This window comes from Aptenodytes patagonicus, chromosome 6, assembly GCF_965638725.1.
Source record: "Aptenodytes patagonicus chromosome 6, bAptPat1.pri.cur, whole genome shotgun sequence".
Classification (NCBI taxonomy): domain Eukaryota; kingdom Metazoa; phylum Chordata; class Aves; order Sphenisciformes; family Spheniscidae; genus Aptenodytes; species Aptenodytes patagonicus.
This window is the reverse complement of record NC_134954.1, coordinates 64,131,749-64,154,709: the sequence shown is the minus strand read 5'-3', so window position 1 is coordinate 64,154,709 and position 22,961 is coordinate 64,131,749. Positions and strand designations below refer to the sequence as shown.

The 22,961-nt window shown below is 39.2% G+C and overlaps 1 protein-coding gene across 1 annotated transcript; it reads left to right on the top strand.

The window, feature by feature from the left end:
- Positions 1 to 5,021: 5,021 nt before the first annotated feature.
- Positions 5,022 to 15,755, top strand: CCDC14 (coiled-coil domain containing 14). The gene is made up of 13 exons (XM_076342986.1): positions 5,022 to 5,079; positions 5,771 to 5,826; positions 6,320 to 6,395; positions 7,081 to 7,153; positions 7,248 to 7,388; positions 8,460 to 8,699; positions 8,790 to 8,884; positions 10,249 to 10,819; positions 11,354 to 11,495; positions 12,128 to 12,207; positions 12,646 to 12,864; positions 12,945 to 13,077; positions 14,429 to 15,755. Exons 1-13 carry the CDS (start codon positions 5,047 to 5,049, stop codon positions 15,411 to 15,413), a joined length of 2,844 nt encoding a protein of 947 aa, XP_076199101.1. The 5' UTR covers positions 5,022 to 5,046; the 3' UTR covers positions 15,414 to 15,755.
- The last annotated feature ends 7,206 nt before the right edge of the window (positions 15,756 to 22,961 follow it).

The window sequence follows — 22,961 nt, the reverse complement described above, 5'->3', positions numbered from 1 at the left end:
AAAAAGTAGAAGAAAAAAATTCTGAATCAGAATCACAGAATCATTTAGCTTGGAAGGGACCTCCTGAGATAATCTGAATGATCTGGTACCGTGCACGTGGAAGTCAGAGCTTCAAACAGAAATTTGTGGATAAAGCTCTATTGGTTCTTTGCAATAGAAATATATATTTCAAAAGTCTCTCAGATATCATGACTTATCTGTGAACCTGCTCCTCAAACGACAAGAGTTACAAGATTTAACCTTGGTGAGACAAACTTCACTGACCCTTGTCTTCAATACTTTAACCACTAGTACTAATTCCAAAACCTGCCTCATGGGAAATTTGGACAAACACTCTAATTAGAGTAAATTCTCTTTAGATATTTTATTTGCTGTTCTTCTCTTGCTTCATTTCTTTTTCTGACTTAGAATGAAAATGAGACATGTTTTGAGAAATTCATCTGTTCTTAGTTTGTTTTTCCCCTTACATACTGTGAAAACAGCCTATGTGTTTTTAAAGATCATTTTGATGTCAAGGTACATTCTATATTTAGTAGAGCAATAAATAAATAGTGCCATGAAGTGATGTCAAGGTACATTTTATATTTAGTAGAGCAATAAATAAATAGTGCCATGAAGTTTTAGCCAAAAATTGCTATTTTCATGCATACACTTTCACTTAGAAAACATTCCTGTCAGTAGGATTGCCTGAAAAGACAAGTATGGACAAAGATTCTATGAAATACCAGTGGAATTGCCCTAACATTACTTAAACAAAAATGTGCATCGATTTATCTTAAGGAAAGAACCGAGTCACTTTTTGGTTTAAATGCAGTTCTTACTGTTTTATGTTCACGTGGCGCCATCTTGTGAGTTTCAAAACTCATGCACAAGTACTTTGTGCAGCATGTCACTAGCTTTCTGAAAACTCTGGGCTGTTATTTAAACTGTCATCAGCTCAGAAAGGTCAAAACAGCTTGAATCTTAGTGATGCTTCCTACAAGTCATAACTAATACCCTTATGATCTTGTCCTTGTCAGAACTGCTGGAGGTGAAGAGCATTTAATGAGCTTTACATAAGATACTTCACTTAAATGTGGGCAGGCAGACCGAAGCTAAGTTCATTTGATCTTTCCCACTATATTTACATATTAGGAAGAAGAAATTCATGGCTTATACACCCATGCACTCCAAATACATCACAAAATCAAAATTTGATGACAGGCCTTCTGAACCACACAGATCATGGGTCTTCCATGCAGCGAGTCCTGCTGCAGATTTCAATATGTATGATTGAACTAAAGTGTATCTTTGATTAAGACATTGAAAATCTAGTAGAACACTGTAGATTATTTTCAAACGTATTTTACAATTGCACCACAGTTCTAGGGACCATAATATCCAGCTTAATCTCCTCATTTTATCTTTACCTATCAAACTGAAAAGTTCTCTATTAAATTTCTGCTTCCTCTAACAGTATTTTTACTGTGATCAAGACATCCCTTAAGCCTGTCTTTGACAAATGAAGTACCTGTTTCCTGTAGGTTGTATTCTTAACTACATATTCATTGCTATTCATCTCCCCTTTTCTGTTTGTTATACGTAGATTGAAGGATAGGTGGATAGACCAAAAAACTGTTCATTCTCTTTTCATTAACGAAGTTGTAGCTTTATTTCTTAATTGTAGATTTATGGGAGTTTGGGCACCTACCAAAATATTCTTAAACAATAACCAGTTATCACTGACATTCTTGGCCTACTTGTCTCATAAAATTTTGTGACATACTCCCTCGTTAAGTCCACACAAATTTTTGGTTGTAACCCATTCAGAGGAAAGCTTAATATTAGTTTGTGCTAGTGCTCGATCATGCTGAGGTTAGTACTTAATTAGATCACTAGACCTTGCTAGTACTTGTAGCAGGAGACTTCCAGAACTCACGTTGAATGAGATCATGACTTGGTTTTCCTAGGTAGGTACTGAAAAAGCCCCATTTTCTGATGAAACTGGATTGTTCGACGAATGTCTTCTCTTGCCTTTATTAACTTCATTTTGTTTGCTCTCTCTCCTTCCTGAAACAAAAGAGCTTTGTTTATCCGAGAATCGTTCCCTCAAAAATCTTTGGTCCCCAAAAGCTATGTTCTAAGTATATTTATCTCTTCATCATTATTAAGCACATCAGTCTTGTATACAGTTTGCTGTTATCACCCTGGTATTCCAACTTAAACTGTAAATTACTTGGCGTAAGAATACGCTTTTTGTTATTTTCAGTGATGCTTCATGCAACATGGACAGGACCTCAAGCATTAAGATTGCAAACACAACCACATATATGTTTTAATTATTCATAATTCAGGCAGCTTTTCCCTGGTTAGAGTCTTTTCTTCCACATGTATTTTTGTCCTCTACTACATTGGTCCTGCCACTATTCTTTAAATTATGTCCAATTTGTCAACCACTTTCTGGTAGGGAGAGCATGTTCTGTCACAGTAGAGTTAATATTCAGTTCGTTTGTAACATGTTTCTTTTGCGTAGATAGTCCAATGCACGATGACCTGTGTTAAGCTATCATATCCCACTTCACACTTTGTTCTGTTTCACTACTTGGACATCATTGTACAGTATTTGTAAAAATAATTTATTATTCTTCCTCACTAACAACAATATAATATTTCTCTACATAAACCAATTTTTTAGATATGACACAACCTCAAATTTGTGATAAATCACGGAAATCCAAGAAGTCCTCTTCATCTATTCAGGACAATACCTTTATTTACGTTGCATTTGTCAGATTATTTTTTTAATTGCCTTTAGCATTATTTCTACACCAAATAGTGTTGGAACCTAGAAGATCACCACAGTTTTTTTTCCCAAAGCCTGAGCAAACCTGGCCTCGGCCACATCCAAAATCGTGCCCCTGGAAATGTTTGGGGAATGTTAGTTATCTGTCAAACAGGAAGAAAAGATTAAATTAGTTTAATGAAATGCAACGGAATGAAATGGAATTTAATTTTCTCTCTGAAACATAGCTTGATCATGAGTATGAATAACAATGTAATATTATGTATGAATGCAGCACATGACATTGAAGCATTTCAGTATGTAAGACAAAGAATAAGCTTTTTTTAATCACAATTTTACCATAACAGCCAGACAGGTCCAGAGATTTCAGTGATTCCCCAAACCATTTCAATGAAGAAAGCCAATGTGAGTCAGAAAAAATATCTAACTTCTTCTAACAGCTAACTCTATGCTTAGAATACATTGCTGCTAACTCTAGTAGTTTTATCACGTCTCATGACAGCTTGTACTTTTCTTTACAGACTGACCACTTGGAGGTCTGTGACTTCATGAGAATTTTAATTCTTTATGCAATTTTTTCATCTTTACAGTTGCATTTTTAAAAATTATTTATAAGACAATCGTGCTATTTCATCCATTGTTTCAAAATGGTTGTTGACAAGAATGGAACTTGAGAGTCTTCTATATTAATTTTCCTTTTCATGAAAAAATGAAGTGTTGTTCTATGTATCTTCAGATAATACACCAAATCAAAGGATGGGATTGTGGGTTGGGGGGGGATCTTTTTTTTATATCTGTTACTTGTTGCTAAACAACTTGGAATAATTCTTCCTTAATTATTTAAATTGTTGCACTCACATCTATCAGTTCAATGAGAATTTATCCATAAACTTCCATAAACCCCCTTAAGAAAAAAAGTATACCAATGGTTCTGGCACTGATTTGGTTGTTGCCACACATCTTTTTGAGCTCTTTTCATCTTCTTCCATTTTTCTAGTTTTTATTCCTTCCTTCAGCTGTTCTCCTATTACAGTGATCTTATTTTAAATTTTTCAGAGAGAATAATTGAAGCAGTCTCCAAATTCCTGCCAGAAAACCCTTCAGGTTTTTATGACAAGATGATAAATATCTTTACAATGTAGTTTTACTTCAACATAGTTTCAGTGCAAATGTTAACACAGTAATACTTAATAACAACACAATTTACACATTGGGAGACGAGAGGTTGAATATTTATATGCGCTTCTGCTATAGTACTTTCAATAACATAGCAATGTAACCACATTTTCAGCCTGAGTAAATGTAATTGCTTTCAATGCTATGTTTTCAGAAGGTCTATTTATTCAGCTAATAAAAGCGAAGATATGCAGAATACTGATATGCCTCTGTGCGTACCTGAAACCTGAGGCACAATCCTTTGTGATCCATGTACACGGGTGTTTTCAGGGATTGCCAGAGAAGATTTAGCACTAGCTGAAAGCCAGCATGGGGAACAAAGAACTGATGGTTTTAGCCTGTACACAAAACACCAACAGTTCCCTTTGACTTGCTACCAACCTGCTTTTACCTTTTGTGCCCCTGAGGACTTGCAGGACACGGACTGCACAGGCAAGCAGAGGCCGCGAGGCAGTTTTACAAGCAGCCCCCCACGCAGATGTCCTGGTTTTCCTCCAGGGCGGCCCACCCATCTGTTTTTCCTAAAAACAAGGCCTGTTTTTCCACCTATTTTAGGAACGCACGGAGCCCCAGCCCCACAGGGCCTGCTGCTGCCGAAGGATCCCCAAGGCATCAGGCAGCACTGGGACGGTAAGACCCAGCCACGTGTGGTGATTTTTTCCGCACTAAGCGGCGAGGCAGGTGCCGGGGCTGCTCAGCGGGGGCGAGGGGCGAGCGCTGAGCCCGGCAGGGAACGGGCACGGCCGCAAGCGCTGACGGCCTCACAGCCCTAGCCGCGCCCGTTCCCCCTTCTCTCCTCCGATTGGCTCCTCGGCTCCCATTCTCCGCCAATCCCCGACCGCGCTCCGCAACGCCGCTCCTTCCCCTTCCCGCGTCAGCTGCCGCCGGCGCGCAGCGAGGAGCCGCCAAGCGGGGCGGGTCAGGGGGGCGTTAGCCCCGCCCCTCCCCTAACGGCCGTCCCGTCCGTCAGCCAAGCAGGCTCGGGATTGGCCGGCGCGGGGCGCGTGCCCCGCGGGAGGGGGCAGAGCGGGACGGCGGGTGGTCCCTCCCCCGCGTCGGTCGGGCCGGGCCGGGCCGGGGCTGCGGCGATGGCCAGGCCGGGGGCTCCGCGGCCCTGCAAGGTGCGTGCGGGGCGGGGGTCCCGGGGGGCGTTTGGAGCCTCTCCTTGCCTGCAGTCGGGTCTCGGCCCTCTCTTTAGGTGCCTCATTAGATCCCCGACTTGCTCGGGGTGGGGAGGGAGGGCGTCGCCGCCGAGTGCGGAGCTGGGCGATCAGCGTAACGACTCCTGAGGGGGAGTCGGGCCTTCCGGCACCGACTGCCTTTGCTTTCCTGGGCTTAGCCCAGCAACCCTTCCTCGGGGCTCAGCGGCTTTATCTGTGTCGGTAAGGGGCACCGCAGCAAGCTTTCCGTTCAGGGGTTCTTCCGCCGCGGTGTATCTGCGGCTTGAGCAGCGACTGTAGTTTATTCTTAAAATCCCCAAAGTTCAGGTGTGTATTTATAGACCCTGGTTTCAGTCTGGGGCGTATGTTTGTCTGTCAGCCCTTGACCGAGTCATTAAATGAATTACTGTATCTGTGGAATGCTGCGGAAATTAATGAAGCTTCATGCTGTAAAGGCATGTTTTGTGAAATGAAGACTACGAGATTCAGGCCCTAATGGCAGCAGCGGGCCCCCTCCTTGTTCTGAGAGCTGTGAACTACCTTTAACTGATCTGCCTCAGCAAAAGTTCTTGGAATTAGTGGGCAATGGTAGTCTTCAATTATGTTGTGAAAGTACTTCATGAAAATCAAAGTATATTTCTGTAATCAACAGGTACTGTCTTCTGGAAGGCTAACAGGAGCAGCTAAATTAACAAATGGAAGAAAACAGTAAGACCTTAATCATGAATACTATCTAAGATTGAGTGTACGTATGAGCGTTTGGGAACCTTATACTTGTCATACCTCGCAACTAACCAAAAATTCTTTGTATATATCAGAAAATGGTTTTAGCTGAAAGGCAGTGTGGCCAGGTTCTAAGCAGCCCACGAATAGACAGACACAAACCGAATAGAAATTTTGCTTGTAGAAGTACAGGGTTGACACTCTCTCTCTCTCGCTCTCTCATTCATAAAAGATTGAATTTGTATAGTTACTAGCCGTACGTAAGACTGTTGAGTAAAAACTGAGTTCTCCTGTGACATAAGCTGTTAATGTCTGCTAAACATGTTTGTTGCCACAATGCAAAGTTTCAGAAAGAGAAGGATATTTTGTTTCTTGATAAAATTAATTTAGTTTAGTTTGCTATTATTGAATAAAAGTAAATTTTTTACTTTGCTGCATATTAAGGAGGTAGTATAAACACTGAATTTCCCTTTTCCAGGTTTGGCTTAAGAAAAGGATGTCATTCTGATGTGGAGTCTGGATACTCTCTCTATTCCACTGACTCTGATGATCAGGTAATTAAATGATTTGTTAACACAGTCATTTCTGTTATCTAAAGAGAAGGGAAATTGGAATACCTTGAATAATAGAAGAAAAACAGGTTAATTTAGATACTACTGCATCTGGACTAGAAATAGCTCCTGAAAGCTAGCAAGAATGTCTGTACTGCATCTTGCAGATACATGCAAGGTGGCTTTGTGTGCAGTGAGTTTGGCTCTGACAAATCAGGATATATTTTGCAAACACAACTGCTGTTTATGGACCAGAGCTGGCCCTGGCAGAAGTATAGCCATATTTGTTAGGTTTTGTGCTGAAAAGAGTGACTTGTATGGAGTCAGTGCTGCGGTGCTGTTTTCTGTGTAGTGCTGAGTCAATCATCTCCAGAATAGAAATAAGCTGTAGATAATAGTTTAACTGTACATGGAAATAAGAATAAAAACCACACATATGCAATTACCAAAACATAAAATCCAGCAAATGGACACATGTGCAAGAACACAATTTAGGCTTTTTGCAAAATTAGGGTGTTTGCAAACTTCCATGTAATTGCAAAGTAATACATGGAAAATTACATGTTTTTGCTGGTTATCAGTTTTTTTTTTTCAGGTGACAGAGTGGGGAACACTCACCTCTAAAATAGTATGTTTACTGAAAGGAAACAGTGATACACATTTTCTGACTGCAGTATTCTTTATGCAGGTTGATACTATTCATAACAGACTTGACCGTTGCGCAGCTTTACTGAAGAACATCTTACAAAATGAGGCTACAGGTTGTACCTATTGAAAATTTAAGTTTTGTTTTTAGTTTTTGTAAGACTGTTTTTATTTGTTTTGTTGACTAGTTTTTCTTTCAACTAATACTAGGAAGGGAGACTATCCATAAACAAGCTGGGAAAACAACTTCCGTTAAAATTACTTCCAAGCCTTTGCAAACCAAAGGAAATACTTCCAAGAAGAAAGGGTTGAAAAAAAACATTACTCCTGCCCACATCCGAAAAGAAATTGGTAAGCGGGCTTTCTTGGGCTTGCTTTTTTCTCAAACAACATTGAGAGACTCCTCAACTTACTGAGCTATAACAAGGCTTCAGATAATTGTTGTCGTTTGTTATAGGTTGAGCCAGGGCTGGATCCACAAAAGGATATAGACGTTACTCATCACTTTTTAGAAACCTTAAATGTTTACTAAACAGTTACTAAAATTCACAAATGTACAAGGAAGAAAGTTGAGTGCGTTTACAAATACCAATATCATCAAGTTTAGCTGGTAGGAAGTGTGGAGGAGAATAATAATACCCATGCCCCATTTCTCTTGGACAGTGAAGCATTACAGTGCTTGGTCTCTGGGATATGCAGCTATAAACTGTCCTGAAGTTAGGTGTCCAGCCAGGCTTTTCTCAAGATCAGTTTCTGGAAACAGGAAAGTGTTGCAATAAATAATAAGAACTCAAATGGTTTAGTGGCCAGAGCACTTGAATGGAAACGTAGATGGAGTGCTCTAGGCTGAGTTGCTCTCAGTTGAAATATTTCACTTTTTATTAGCGTTTCTCCCTCTCTCCACCCTGTTTCTTTTGTGTGATTTCTAATCCAGTAGACAGGTGGGGCCTGTAGACTAGGTATGTAGCAGAATGCCTATTTTGTGAATTGTAGGTGAGCACATAGCTGATACCTTTCCAGCACTGTAAAAATACAGAGTTTTAATTATACCCAACATACAAAAATGAGGTTTGGAGGATGCTTTGGTATGGGTTATTTCGAATGGTCTAAAAGCTTAGGAAGCAGCTAAGCAGAGATTTTAAGAATAGCATTTTAGAACTGGCCTTCTGTAGGATTAAATCTCTCTGCTTCTTTAAAGGACAGCAGTCTGTCCAACTGGGTTAGGTTACTCTGTCTAGAAGACAAAAAAAAAAGATGGATTGATTTCCTGGTGAGTAAAAATTGACTGGAATCTTAGGCTGTAGTGTCTTTTGGTTTTCTTTTTCAAAGGAACCTGCCAGGGTCTTCCTGACAACACAGTGGGTTTGTGTAGATTGAGAAGACCAACAACCTCAGCTGGGTTTTTTGTTCTTTTCTCTATAGTGCCAATATCAAATAGTAAACTTGCCTTGTCCACCACACCTTCTACTGAGAAAGAACTTTCCAGTGCAGCACAGAATCAGATGGTTCAACCAATTCACGTGCCTTGCAGTCAACACTCTCCTGTGATGCATCAGAAACTCTGTGAGCATGTGCAAACTCAGATGTCTCTGATAACTGGCCAACCACCACAGAACAGTAATGAAATTCCTACTGTAACTTCTTTTCCTACCTCAAATCACGGTTAGTGGAACTGTTAATGTAGAGCCTGCTATTTTACTGTATGAGTTTTGCTCAAAATTGCCCTGATCTATGAGTGTTGTTTTCTTTTAGGGTGTCAAAATGTTACAGCTTTCAGTTATCGATTACCTACCTCCACACCAGCTCTGTTCCTGCAGCAGTCAGCTAATCCCTTATCTACTCAGTCAGTAAGTAAAAGTGATTCTGATTATTAATACACATTTTAAATTAGCACTGCCTATTTATTTATACATTTATTTAAGTGTGTGGGTTTTCTTGGGTTTATGTAATAATTTTCCTTAAAGAAAAAAAAGTACATATTTCAACCTATAGTGATGAACAGAATAAATAATGAGAGAAGATACTGCTATTTAAAATACATTTTATATAGACACCAAAAAATGAAATTAGAGGCATTTCAACTGGCTGCTTCTTTCTGCGTGGTGAATTCTGTAATGGGACAGCAAACATGTAAGGTGCAGGAAATTACTCGTTACTGTTAAGTACATTCTTAGTAACACACATTAGGATCATTAACCAACTCCTGATAAAAGAAATCATATCTCATATATAGCTTTTCCCTGCCAATGATCAAGTTGATTATTTCTTCAGACACTATGTATTATCTTAGAGGCACATTTTAAAATACTTGTGTATTTCAGGGTATAGAATAGAACTAATGGAGAGTACCAACTGCTCTACAACTGCCTGAAAGGAGGTTGTAGCGAGGTGGGTGTCGGTCTCTTCTCCCAAGTAACAAGCGATAGGACGAGAGGAAATGGCCTCAAGTTGCGCCAGGGGAGGTTTAGATTGGATGTGAGGAAAAATGTCTTTACTGAAAGAGTGGTGAAACATTGGAACAGGCTGCCCAGGGAAGTGGTGGAGTCACCATCCCTGGAAGTATTTAAAAGATGTGTAGATGAGGCACTTAGGGACATGGTTTAGTGGGCATGGTGGTGTTGGGTTGACGGTTGGACTCGATGATCTTAGAGGTCTTTTCCAACCTTAATGATTCTATGATTCTATGAACTGCCACCTTGGGAAATGTGGTAAATGGCTTGCCACCTGCACCTTGAAACTGTAAGACTGTAGACTTACCTTCCATCTGCAGGCAGTACATGTATAGCTAGTGCTGTCCTTGACTTTTAAGAAATTCATCTACTTAAAATATTGAAAGCTAACAACGTTGTCTTTTTTTTTTTTCTTTCTTCCCTGTTCTGGTTTGATTCAAGGAATGAGTGTTCATAAAGAAAAAAAAACAAAAACAAAACACTACTGAGGTTTTTTCTTTTCAGAACAGCTGAAAAAGAGCTGTGCTTTAATGTTGCCAGTAACATTTAAGATAAAGGTAATCTAAACCAGATTTACATTTTAATTACTCCTTAATATACTGGGAAATGATGCAATTAATGAGTTGTAGTTGCTTTTATAATTTGCAAAGAATGATTAAGACTACATTGAGTCAGACAAGGTTTTTTGGGTTTTTTTTAAGATTAAAAAAAAAAAAAAATCCATGTTAATTTTTTGTTTAATATGAATATTCTTTATGCAGGATGTTCCCGTAGATGGTGGCAATGAATGTGTGCCAGAGATGGGAGGACCTGTGGTTTGCCCGCTAGTTTCTGCTCCAACTACTGCTGCACAAATACAGTCTGCCACTGCTCTTCCTAGTGTGATCCCTTGTATAGCATCAGGTGCATCAAGTAACTCTGCAGTGCCTACACTCATCCCATCATCTGGCAGAGAGATGACCCCAAACCACGAGCAACAGATAAAAGAAGCAGATTTGATAAGATGCATACAAGCTCACCTGGCCCTGTTACAGTCACATGAAATGATGAACGGCGGGACTGAACAGAAGCACCATCATCATTGTCTAGCAAAACATGATGCTTCAAGTAACAAAGAGGAGGATACTTCTGAAGAACACAGTGAGGACTCAGTCAGCGAAGATGATAGATTGAATGTACTTGATGTAGCCCCAGTGAGAGAGACAAGCTGTAAGACAAGTTATGTGAAGAAAGTTCTGAAATCTGGAACAGAAAGTCCAGAAGAAACAGCCCATAAAATTAAGACTGTAAAATATCTTCTGGGAGAGCTCAGAGCACTGATAACAGATCAAGGTGAGGACATTTTCATTGTGCAGTAGAGTCATTACATACAAAGAACACAAGAGCTGTGTTAAATGAGCAAGCACTTCAGTTTCTGGAAGTTGTATGTGTCAGATGATATGTGACACCTTAAAGTGGTTTTCCACAACTTTAATAGCCTCACGTTTCACTCTGGATAAGTACTAAGTTATTTTTTGGAGTATTTTAACATTATCATAATAGGTAGGATAAAGATTGTTCTCATTTCATATACAGTGTTTTCTCCTGAGGAAGGGAGCAGTGTAGACGGACTGTAACAGCAATCCCACCAAGGTTGGTTGGAGAGATGGTGGGTTGTGATTTATCAAGAACCTAAAGCGTAGTTTTCATAGTCAAGCTTAAAAATTTTAAATGAATAAATATGGTTAACATGAGATTTTCTTGGGAAAAAAGTAGGTACTATTATATTACTTTGTAGATTGCTTAATTGCATATAAATTATTACTGTCATATTACAGGTTTATATGTTTATGGGTTGGTTTTTTTTTTTCCCCTCCCCTCTTGCAGATGATTCAGAAATGTTAAGGTTGATGAGTGAAATAGAAGACTGCGTATCATTGCTCCCAGCTGTAGTGGGAAGTACGAATATACAAGCTGAAATAGCACTAGCTTTACAGCCTCTCAGAAGTGAAAATGCCCAGCTGCGTAGGTTAGTAACTCATCAGTGATTCTGTATTTACTGCAAATGTGCCTAAAGCATCTTTAACTGGTCTGTTCTAAATTGTGTATTTTAGCATTGTTATGGTGTAAGTGTTATGGCCCTTTCATTCTTGTCTGCAGTATTTATATATTAGAAAGTGTGTTGGTAAGGCTATATAGTTTAAAAATAAATGATTAACACATAGCAAGACTTCAGTTAATACTGCTGTTTTAGTAGCATCAGTTACATCATGATTGCGCCTTTGTCTAGGTGGGATCCATGTATCATTGTCTCTGAAAACTGCAGTATCAAGGTAGTTAGCCTGCTTATATTCTTTTTGTAGTGTATTCTCAAATGCAAAAATGTCTGTCATTTCAGGGGAGCTCTCAAATACATAACTGGGTAGCACTTTACTTCAGAACAGAGGGAAAGGTATTTACCAGAACTTACAAAGGGTCTTTTGTGTTGAAGAAATATAGGAATGTAAGAAAAATGCATTATTAAAACTCTTTTATGTTTCTGAAACACTTTGTGACATTTAATTCGCAGTAGCAACTTCTTACCAAACTAATTTAAAATGCAGTGGTTCTGAACTTATTCTGAACTTTATGAGTTTGTGCTTTTTCGCAATTCACATTTAGGAGACTGAGAATATTAAACCAGCAACTCCGGGAACGAGAAAGAAGTGAGAAGACACCTGGACAGAGCTGCAACTATGAATGTAAAGTACTAATAGAGAATGATGCTTGTTTGGGGCGTTTTTGTTAAAACTTTATTTAAATAGATACAGACATATAAAGATACAGATGTATAAACAAAAATAACAGTATGTATTGTGGCCTTTAGTGGCAACTGAACTAAGTGTTGTGGGTCTAATCGTGCAACTGCATTTGCAAGGATTGTTGTGCCTGTTTAAACTCCACGTAGTGAGACTCAGCTCTTCAGCTGCCAAGCACATTATTTTTCTTTATGTGCATCTTAAAATGAAGATGACAGATAATTAAGAAGAAAGCTTGAGTATTATCTTGCTGCTTCAAAAACCCCTTCTATTTGTAAGCAAAATTCATATTACCAAGATTGTTTAAAAACTTAGTTTGATTTAGAAATTCAAACTGTACCACACAAAACACTTAAACTTTTTATGTTTTACTTTCGGTAGTAGTTTCTTTGCAGTCCTTGAATATGATGCTCCAGAGTCAACTGAAAGAATCACTGAAAGGCCTTGAGTCACTGCAGGCTAAAAATGAAGAACTACTTAAAATAATAGAAAGTCAGAAAGAAGAAAATAAACATCTTGCAAAAGATATTCAAGATAAAGAAGAAAAATTGCTTGAAAACAAACAGCATTATGACATTCATTCCACCAAGCTCAAGATGGGTATGTGTTTTGAATTTGTTTGTTGTTCATTCAGTGTTTTAAAACTTAAATAATTAGGTAAATTCTTCCTGGCATTTTAGAAGTGGAAGAGGCATTAGCAAATGTGAAGAGCCTTCAGTTTAAGCTGGAAGCTTCAGAGAAAGAAAATAAGATTTTGGGCATAACATTACGTCAGCGTGATGCAGAAGTTAACAGACTGCGTGAATTAACCAGGTACTATTGGCTGAGCTATTTTTTTGCCTCTTGACATCGGGTTGGTTTTTTTTTTTTCATACTTCAGATTATTGTAATCTTAGTATCTTGGTGGTAGTAGGTCACATAGGCTAAAACTTCTCTTTGTAGTTACTTTTGCTACAATGGTACTATAATTCTGTTAAAACAGAGTTGTCATGCTCCATGACTTGAGTTCTGTTGTAAAGTAAAATGCTATCTGCTGTAACTTGTGCTAAGTTTTAACTCTTAATAGCAGACCTGCTGATAAGCAGCTCCATGGGAAGCACATGGACCTGAAGACCTACTGATATTTCCCTTGAAGCTGTACAATTTGGAAACTAACTCTTAACCTGAATTAAGGAGGGATTATTTTTTTTTCTTTGCACTTGTTCAGAAATTGGTCTGGTTTGAGAAGAACTTGCAGAAAGATCTGTCTTCAGGTCCCACAGCAAGCTCTTCCTGTGGGAATGAGCAGTCCTTTATTTAATTGTACACACATTTGAAGTAGATTATGCCAGATATTAATTATGGGTAAAGATGGGAGTTCTTGGATCACTGAATGAGGGTGGTGTTACTCACAATTTTTTAGAACTATTACCGTAAACTTACTTCATCATGTTCTTTTATGATGAATATAGTGGCAAGCTGGGAGACTTAAATAGCTTTTTGCGCATGCGAAGTGATATGTACGTAAGATTTGTTTGGACATGATGTGCACAGGAAGTTAAACTGTTGTCTGTCTTGTTTATGGTTGATACTGATTGGAATGGCAGAATATTTTTTAATCAACACTTCAGATTCCTTAGCAGAAGTTTAGACGCATTACACACTTCTGTGACTACTATACTGACCACCAGATGGTAGTGTAATGATGTCTTATTACATGTGCGTATGCTATATTCGTAAACATTTGAGCATTAATTTCTTTTGATGTACAAAGCAGAAAATGAGAAGAATTATTTCTTTTACTATATTTTTTATTTAGATGCAATGGGAAGAATAATTCAGAAAAAAATTCTCACTGATTTTGATAACTGTTTATGTATGCTTTGTACCAGTTTCTTGACGTCAGTTTATTTCATTTTGTAGTACTCAAAGCAGGTAAATCGACAATATTCTCGAACTTCATTGGGTTGTGCTGTTTTAGTTACTTTATAGGCACGCTGAGCTAAGAAATTCAAGAAACTTGGAGTTGGTTCACATTTATGCTATATTTTATGACAACATGTAGAAAGAGAATTGTAACTTCACTGCAGTCTGATAAATCTAAGGTTTTGGTGTTATATAAAAGTTTTTAACTATTTTTTTAGTGACTATTTTTAAATCTGATTAGTTGCTCTTATCTTAACAGAACCTTGCAGGGCAGTATGGCCAAGCTTCTGTCTGACCTCACAGTAGACAACATTAGACCCAAACCTGAAAAAGGTCTCTCGAAGTCTCTTTTGGAAGACCATGAAAAGCAGATGCAACCTGATCCGTTTCCTGGGAGTACTTCAGTAATGACGTACCTTAAAAATTTAGAAATGGATCATATTTTGACAGATACAGAACTTCAATTCTCAAATAAAAGTGGAGAATTAGAAATGCAAAATCTAGCCTATGAAAAGTTTGCTGCTGAAGGAAGTAAAATAAACAGTACGTTCTCAGGAGAAGGAACATCAGCTCCCAGAACACTACTAACCTCACTGAAGCAAGATGCAGAAACAGTTAGTGATTCTGGGACTTTGCTTGATGACCAAAACAAGTTGGATGAGACTGTTTATATTCCATTGACTAGCAGTGCCTCTAAAAAACAGCAGCCGATCTCTGACAGAACTGGTGTGCTACCCCAAAGTAGAGGAGCTTGTAAGATGTTGGACTACCACTGTGAGCTCTCAAACTCCGTACAGCAGAATGGATGCGAGATTGCAAAGGATCCAACTATTCTGGATAAATTAAGTACTGGGTACAGTGTGAAAAAGACTATGGAAAACACACTTGAAGTTACAGGGGATAAAGTGAAGCCAGAGGGAGACAAAGTCCAAATGAGGCCAAAAGGCACTCCAAGTGGAGCTGCAAAAGACTTTACAGACAAACCAGACCAACCTCGGCCTGGTACATACCCTCACATACCGATGCTATTTCAGAAAGAGATTTCTCAGAAAAAAGGTAGCGAAATAGTTGATTTTAGTTCCATTTCATTTGATGATGTATCAAGGAAGTCTGAATGGAGCGCATCCTCTTTCTCAACATTTACTTCTCGGGATGAAGAGGACTTTAAGAACAGCTTAGCAGCCTTGGATGCCAACATAGCTAGGTTACAAAGAACTCTGCAAAATAGCATTATGAAACAATGAGTATGAGGAAGCAAAATGGGGTGCACTTGTTCGGATTATTTAGGTTTTTCTGAAGTATATTAGTAAGTATGGTACTGATACGAATATTTGTATTTTTTGATATGAAATGACTTGTTCCTAGCTGTTTAAATTACGGATGGGATTTGTTCCTCGTTAAGCTATGGTGCTGCTTCCCTTGATGTGTACAACTTGATATAACTGGTATAAATGTCTTTTTTTAAATTACGACTTAGATTTATACTCTTTAATTGCAAAATTAATTCTTAGAACGGCACTTGATAACTGTTTAAGAAACCAGTGTGCTGTTAGTAATACAGTTTTTCTATTAAATGATAAAGTACACTTGCATGTTTTTTCTGTGTGCTTTTTCAAAGTGGTAAGAACAGCATTGAGAGATGCATTTGAAGTCAGTTACAGATGTGATAAAGAGAAATTTTTTTCATTATCATTTGACTGTTATAAAATTGGATGCATAGGTATTTTCCTTGGTTATGACCGTATATTTCAAGAAATTGGCTCCTTGTTCTGGTTCACTGTGAAGGTGTGCAAACAGTGTCAATATCAAAGAAATAGGTGGGCAGGACTTACTCAGCTGCATTGCTGCTTAATCCAAGTTGAGTTTAATCAAGAAGTGGGAGTTTAACTGGTGAAAGTAGAGCTGCCTTGAACTTAGCGTTCTGCCTTGACTGGGTGGATCTCTTAAAGTTTTTTTGTTTTTTGTTTTTTTTAGAGGAACTTGGGTGCAGAAGGCTAAACTAAATGTCCTTGTTCACTAATTTTTTTTTTGTTCCCCACAGAAAGTCACAGGTACCGTACATGGGCAAGAGGTTCCACAGGTAGAGGCCAGGGAGGAGCGAGCTACAGAGCAGCTCTGCAGGAACGTTGAGAGTTACAATTGATAAGTCAGGATCATGCTGTTCAAAAAAAAAAAAAAAAAAAAAAGCAGCCATCACATGGGATTTGCAGTATATGGTAGATCCTATATAATACATGTCACTTATCACTGGTAAAACTTAGTTTTCAGTTTTGAGCATTGTACTTGAAGAAGGAAGTTGATTAAGTGGAAAGTCCAGATGAGAGCAAGAAAAGAACCATCAAAGTTCTGTTCTTTTCTACAATTCTGTTTTAGGTCATAGTTTTTATGGATGCTTGATTTTATCTAAAGTAGAAGAGAATATAGTACCAGTAGATAAACACAGAACAGTCTGAAGCATGCTGAGAAACAGGAGCAATAATGGGCTTCAGCTGACACAAAGGAGATAAATTAGGCAGTAGTGAAAGCTGGCAAACCGGTACAGTTAGCGAAGCACTAGGATATACAGTGTGAGGAAGTTATGGCAATTCCACAGTTGTTGAGGTGTCAGACATCTATTGGGCATAAATACAGAGAGTCTGGACTGAGTCACACAGACTGGCTCTCACAGGAGTGGGAGTGGAGGGGGGAATGATTCCGGTCCGTTGTTCTCCTTGACAGCTTTCCAGATCTCAATGTCAAGGATATGCATCATGCAAGTTTTTAAGTTACAGGTACAGGAAGGTGGTGTTATTGCTACCATTCTGTTCCTCTTACACCCTTAGCAGTGCTTGAATGCTGTTTTTCATGACTCATGGTTTTTCAGGGAAAATATCTTTGGAAAGGGAACAGCAGTATAAGGACCTGAATTTAAGACTGCTTCTTCTGCAGTGTTGCCTCCCCCCCCCCCCCAAAAACATTACTGTGCTTCCTGGTGCTGGCCTCTTTTGTGTCCTTGTGGGACAAAAGTCTCAAAATTTACCACTTCGAAGAATTTTATTTTTTTCCCATGATTAGTTGCTTGAATGAACATGTCTTGAGTTAGGGCACTATCCATACATTGTGCTGTGGAGCAGCTCTGTGATTATTTTAGTTACTAGTAAGGTATGAACACAACACATACTACAGAAGGTGCCAACTGGCACTCCTGCTTCAAAAAAGGAAAGTTAGACTAAATAGTGACTTCAGTGATTTAGAATGCTTTTAAGGCTTGGCCTGGATTTCTTATTACTCTCCATACTATTCGTGCTCAGATTCAAAATAAGGTTGATGGTATGAAAGTGAACACGCTTTAATTAAATATTTACAAGCAGTTTCAGTGTAGAAGCAAAGCAAGATTTAAACAATGATTATGATGTGGATTAAAGACAAGCTACAATAAATTCTAGTCTTTAAAACTCGCGAGAAGGCTGAGAAAAGGTTGGAAGAATATTCATTAGTAGACGGACTAATTCAGTTTTCTTCTTGCAGCTAGGACTGTTACTCCATTTGAAGGAGGATATTTGTCCTGGCCAACGCTAGTTGCAGTCTGCATGAAGCAGCTGTGGTGTCAAGATGCCCAAGCATGTTCTTCTCGCGTTGAGAGCATTTACATTCACTTTTATCTCAATGGGGAAGACGTTACACCATCTTAGTTGTGTCCTGTTCATCTTTACAAAGTTAGTTCTAGCAAAGCATGAGGTGACTACTGGAAAACCTTTTTGGGGATAATGACATGCGAGCAGGTTTGTAATGTGTATCCTCTTAGAGGGAGAAGAAGCTAAGAAGAAGAACTAGGAAGAAGGAGTCTTATTTAATATAGTTCTTTGTTTTGTACTCAGATATGTCAATCGGAGCTATAGCAACTTTAAATGCAATACATAATGTCCATATATGGGAAATTTTATATGTTCACTGTTGTGGAAGCAAAAGCCAGCAAGAATATGTAAGTCTTTAAAGGGTGGGAAGGGCTTCCAGGATTCAACTCAAGATAAGGACATTGAAACTGTGGAAGTCAACATAGTTCTAGTGTTCGATAAGGCTCAATAGAAGATAAAGAATGATAACATGTCTTACAAACGCATTCTTTTAATGTGTTGTATGTTATAAACAATACTTACAGAAAATAAAGGAAATCCCAGAGTGCACATTTTCACCATGCAAATTGGCGTATTCTCAGAAGGACATAGCATGTAAGATCTCAGGTGACTGAGTAGAAAGAAATACTCATCTTTGGTGCCTAAAAGAGCTTAAAAGTTATTTCTTCTCATTCCCACAGTAACAAGGTAGAAATCACAATGGACCAAAGGCATCACCTTTGTCAACACCAATGCTTGGAATATTGGAGTAGCTCATACTGCAGCCTATATTGCTGCTCTTCACCATCCAGGATATGACAAGTGCTTGTCGCTACATAAATTGGGATTTGTCCTTGTTGCAAGCAAGTAGACCTCGGGCCTGTATCTTTCATGGACTTAGATATATTCCTCTCCAGATTACTTTTAAGAACTTTTCAGTCTCGTCTACCAGATTGAGCTACCTGGCTAGATTCCAACACCAAACTTTGTTTCCCCACCAGCCCTGGTTACACTTGCTAAAAACTGGAACTTTCTGTTTGCAAGCAGGACAGAATTTTTACCTGTGTAAATTCAGCACTCATGCCAACTACTCCAGTAAGAGCAATACAATCTTCAATTGACTTCTGGTTTTGGACACATCCCTACAACGAGGGACAGTCATGATAGGTAGAGGAGTCAAAGTGTACTTGTGACAGAATTCAAGCTCCATTAGTTAAGGATACTTTAGGATGGCTTGGAAGAGGCAAGAGAATACAGTAATGAATTGGGCCAGTGTCAACTATGCAAGTCATTTTTGTGTTGCATGTGGAATTTTGCTGTTGTTTCTAAGGAAAAAAAAGGTATTTAAATTCAGGTAGATATATTGTCTCAGAAAAGCATGGACCTCACTCAGAGCTGAAGGATCAGGCACAGGGCAGCCAGCTGTGGTGCCTCAGTTTCTGTAGCCAGGAGGGGATGTTTGAATGAGCAAGGCTAACAGTAGCATAAACAGCCATGAGATAACAGAGACAGTACAAAAAGGAACCATCTCCTCCGTGTCTGAAGGCCTGTTCTTCCACACCTGCTGTTTTACTGTGGTCATGGAAAAACCAGCTTAAGATTTTCTTCCGCTGTATTGTAAGTAGTTATAAAATAAGTTATTTTATAGTATATTTTCAGTATTTACAAAGACTTACAATTGAACCCTATGATGCCAAGTTGAGAAAAGAGCGACCAGTTAGGCTGAGGAGTTTTTATCACAGGTAGCTAGCTAGCTGATCATACAGCCGAACAAGTATTCAGCAGAACTTTATGGCTTGGCCAGCAAAGCTGGTTTCAGGTTCTGTCCATCATTGTATCAGCCTCCAAACATAAGGGATATGAAATTTGTATATTCAATATGAAATCATTGCTCTATGTTCAGTAATAGCTGCTGTGAAACATCTGTCCTGTTCCAAGGATCAACTTACAAGAAGAGCTCAGCAGCTGCAACTTCAGTGATTATGTAGCCTCCTCTAGATTTTTCTTGTAGCCACAGAGAGAAGATAGAGGAGTTTCATTTTTACAAAGCATATTCTGTGAAGTTGATATCTGCACGTTCCAGTGATGTGGAAAGGAAAGGAAGTCTTAAAACACATTTCATCAAGCTCTTAACAGCCATTTTCCTTTTATGAACCCTTTTCCTTATGGAAAAGGGAAAAGATTAGGCAATACTCCAGAATCCAGGATACCTGAGTTTGACCCATATATAATTCTCTGCTCTGACTTCTTGAGCAATGAGTGTCTATAATCCAGTGTCTCATTCAAAGAACTGGGGAATGGTGATAGCTCCCTGCAGACACAAAGGATTGCTGCCTTACTACTGTGTCCAAGTCAATCAAAGACTTGATAAGGAATAAAGATGCCTTATTTGCTGAAGTGAAGCTACTGCTGTATCTGTGTGTGTAAATAAGCTATCTGGGACACCACTTGTGATCAAGTGGCAAGATCATTCAGCTCTGTATGGAAGGAAGGTTTTACAGCTCACAGTGCATTTCGCAAAATAACAGGGATTGCTACTGGTTCCTCAAGTACCTTTCTTAAGTCACTGACTTAGGCAGGCATCCTTAACAAGGGTGATTTTTTTTTTTCCTTAGAAGGGAAAGAAACATTTCCATGGTTAGAATCTGACTGGTTAGATGAGAGAAACAGATTAAGGAAAAAAAAAAATCATAGGTTTAGTCACTTCAATGATCTCCCCAAATAAGGCAGAGGAATATTCAAGTTTGAATGGGCCAGCCAGGACAGGTCTGCACACCTACTGCCGCACCAGAACCTACGAGAGTTGAGAATGTCAAGTCAGCTTTGGGGTATTAAAGTGGGTATGACAGACAATTCAGTCCAAACACAGATTTAGCTCTAAACCATCCTAGGTAGATCAGACTACCCGCATTAATGACCTGTTTCTGATTAAGCTCAGGCAGGCCATCTCGAGTGGTTCTTGATCAAGATTAATGCAAATAGTGTTAGAGATTAGTGTCTGTCTTCCCCAAAATTCAGGGAATTCCTTCGGTAATTTCTTTGCACAACAAAGTCCTAGAGTCAATTTTCTTTCAGCCAGGTTCAGGGATATTTAGTAGTCTTTAGTTATATGAGTGAGTCAGGGATTTTGCCTGCAGAGCCTTATGTATAGAGGAGTCAAGCAAATATCAGGTGAGGTCTTACTGCTGAGCTTACTTTAGCCTGTCTGTTTTAAGGTGAAATCAAGAGTGACAGTAACTTCCATGACTGTTCTTACGATTTGAGCTGTAACCGCACAGGAGCCTGAACAGAACAACCTGTCCTTTCCCCCAGCTTTAAATTAGTATTACGTTTGATAAGGTCTTTCTTCAGCGTAAGAATAGTTTATGCTTTTTTTTTTTAAAGGTGCACACTTGTGCATAGATGGTATATACACACACGTAGTGCATAAGCTGAGAAATCTCTCTGGTAGAGAAGAAAATAGTTTTCTTAGTCTCCAGATTTCTCTTAATCAGTGAAAATGGACTGTTTCTGCAATCTTTAACAGTCTTTGTAAGTGTATTCACTTCAGCTCTTTTCATCTGTTACTGCAGTGTAGGCAGGGGAAAGGTTCCTCCCTGTAAGCAATCCACACCTTCAGTTATTGCCAGTCCCCTGTTACACTTGTCAGGAGTCCTCAAAGGCTTCCCAGTAAACTACGGTGCAGCTGTGAGGAGAGCAGTATTCATCAGATTATCTTGTGCAGATGTGGGTTAGTCAATCCTCATGGTCGTGCACTGCTTTCCCTTCCAACGCTTGACAGAAGTGCCACAGTTACATGGTGATCTTTTTCAGGAATGAAATCGTATGTAAACGAGATGTGTCAACTGTGAACTTAAGATCTACACAGATGCTGTGGTCATGCCTAAATGCATCTTCAGTGAATGATTTCACATGCTGTTTGAAGACCAAACGCCAAGCTGAACTGAAAACCAAATGCTTTTGCAGACATATTCTGTTTATCAGGACACACAGTGGACAGAGTATTATCCCATAGGATCTCCTGTAGTATTCTCAAATGTTTGTCCTGGCCGCACACAAGACTTCAGTCACAGTGCACAGCCACGCAACAACCCCTAGTCATGAAGTGACACCAGTAGTACTGCAAGTTCACCAGCCATGGCACATGCTGAAAATCTCCTTTTTGCACGCATGTGAACATCCATTACTGAAGTTTTTACACTGTGCTCCAAAGACGGTGTAAAAATGGTGCTTTACTGACTGGAAAAAGAGCAGCTTAAACTAGTTGAAGTGTAGTGGCCATCTGTGCTACAGTTAACATTATGTGGTTTATAGGCCCTTTAAGCATTTGCATGTCTAAAGACTACTCAGAAGTATTATTTCTTTTAAGACTCCTGGTTTTGTCCCAGCCCATGATGAATTCTGGCTACTTCTCTGCTGCAATCATACAGCCAAAACATATATTTTTTTACTGCCTCCTCCCAGATTCTATTCTGTATTTAGAAGCTAGCAGTGATGGTTTTGGACTTGCAATTATGATATTAAGCTAAGTGTAAAATATTTTTCTTGGCATAATCTAGAATATAAATAGCTTTAACATCAGTTTCAGGTTATCTTTAATCCCTTAGGGAATGCCAGTTCTCTTTCATAGTTAGTCTCAGAACTAAGATCATCCCAACATCACCCTTGCCCCAGCGCCCCCTTTCCAAGAAACACAAGCGAAGCAGGGCCAAGAACTCTGCTCTGCCCCCCCAAAACTTCAGACAGACAACACAGAATTATTGCTCTGTGCAGATGTTCCCATACATTCCCTCAACCTTTATCCCCCTTCCCTCCCAGTCTGCAGAGATGCAGCAGTTCACCATGACACTGGGTGCCCTCCAGCACTAGCGTTGGCTCCAACCACGGTTTGCATTTCTGGTCAAAGAATTTTTCACCACGGCATTTTTATGTCTCACACTGGCCCCTGGGCCAGGGCTTGAAATTTGAGGACTAGTGATTTTCACCTTCCCTCTGTAACACCAAGCACACAGGAATGTTGCCACCTAGTCCAGCTTTTAAACCATGACTCTCTGTGCATGAGAGCGGTGGAGCCTCCCTGTAAGTAATGAAGCTAGAGTTTAAGGGATTACTTTCACAGCAGCCATTGACTAAGGAATGACAAGCTCAGATCAGATTTTGAAGTGAGTTCTTTCAAAAGCACTTACTGTTTTTATTTTA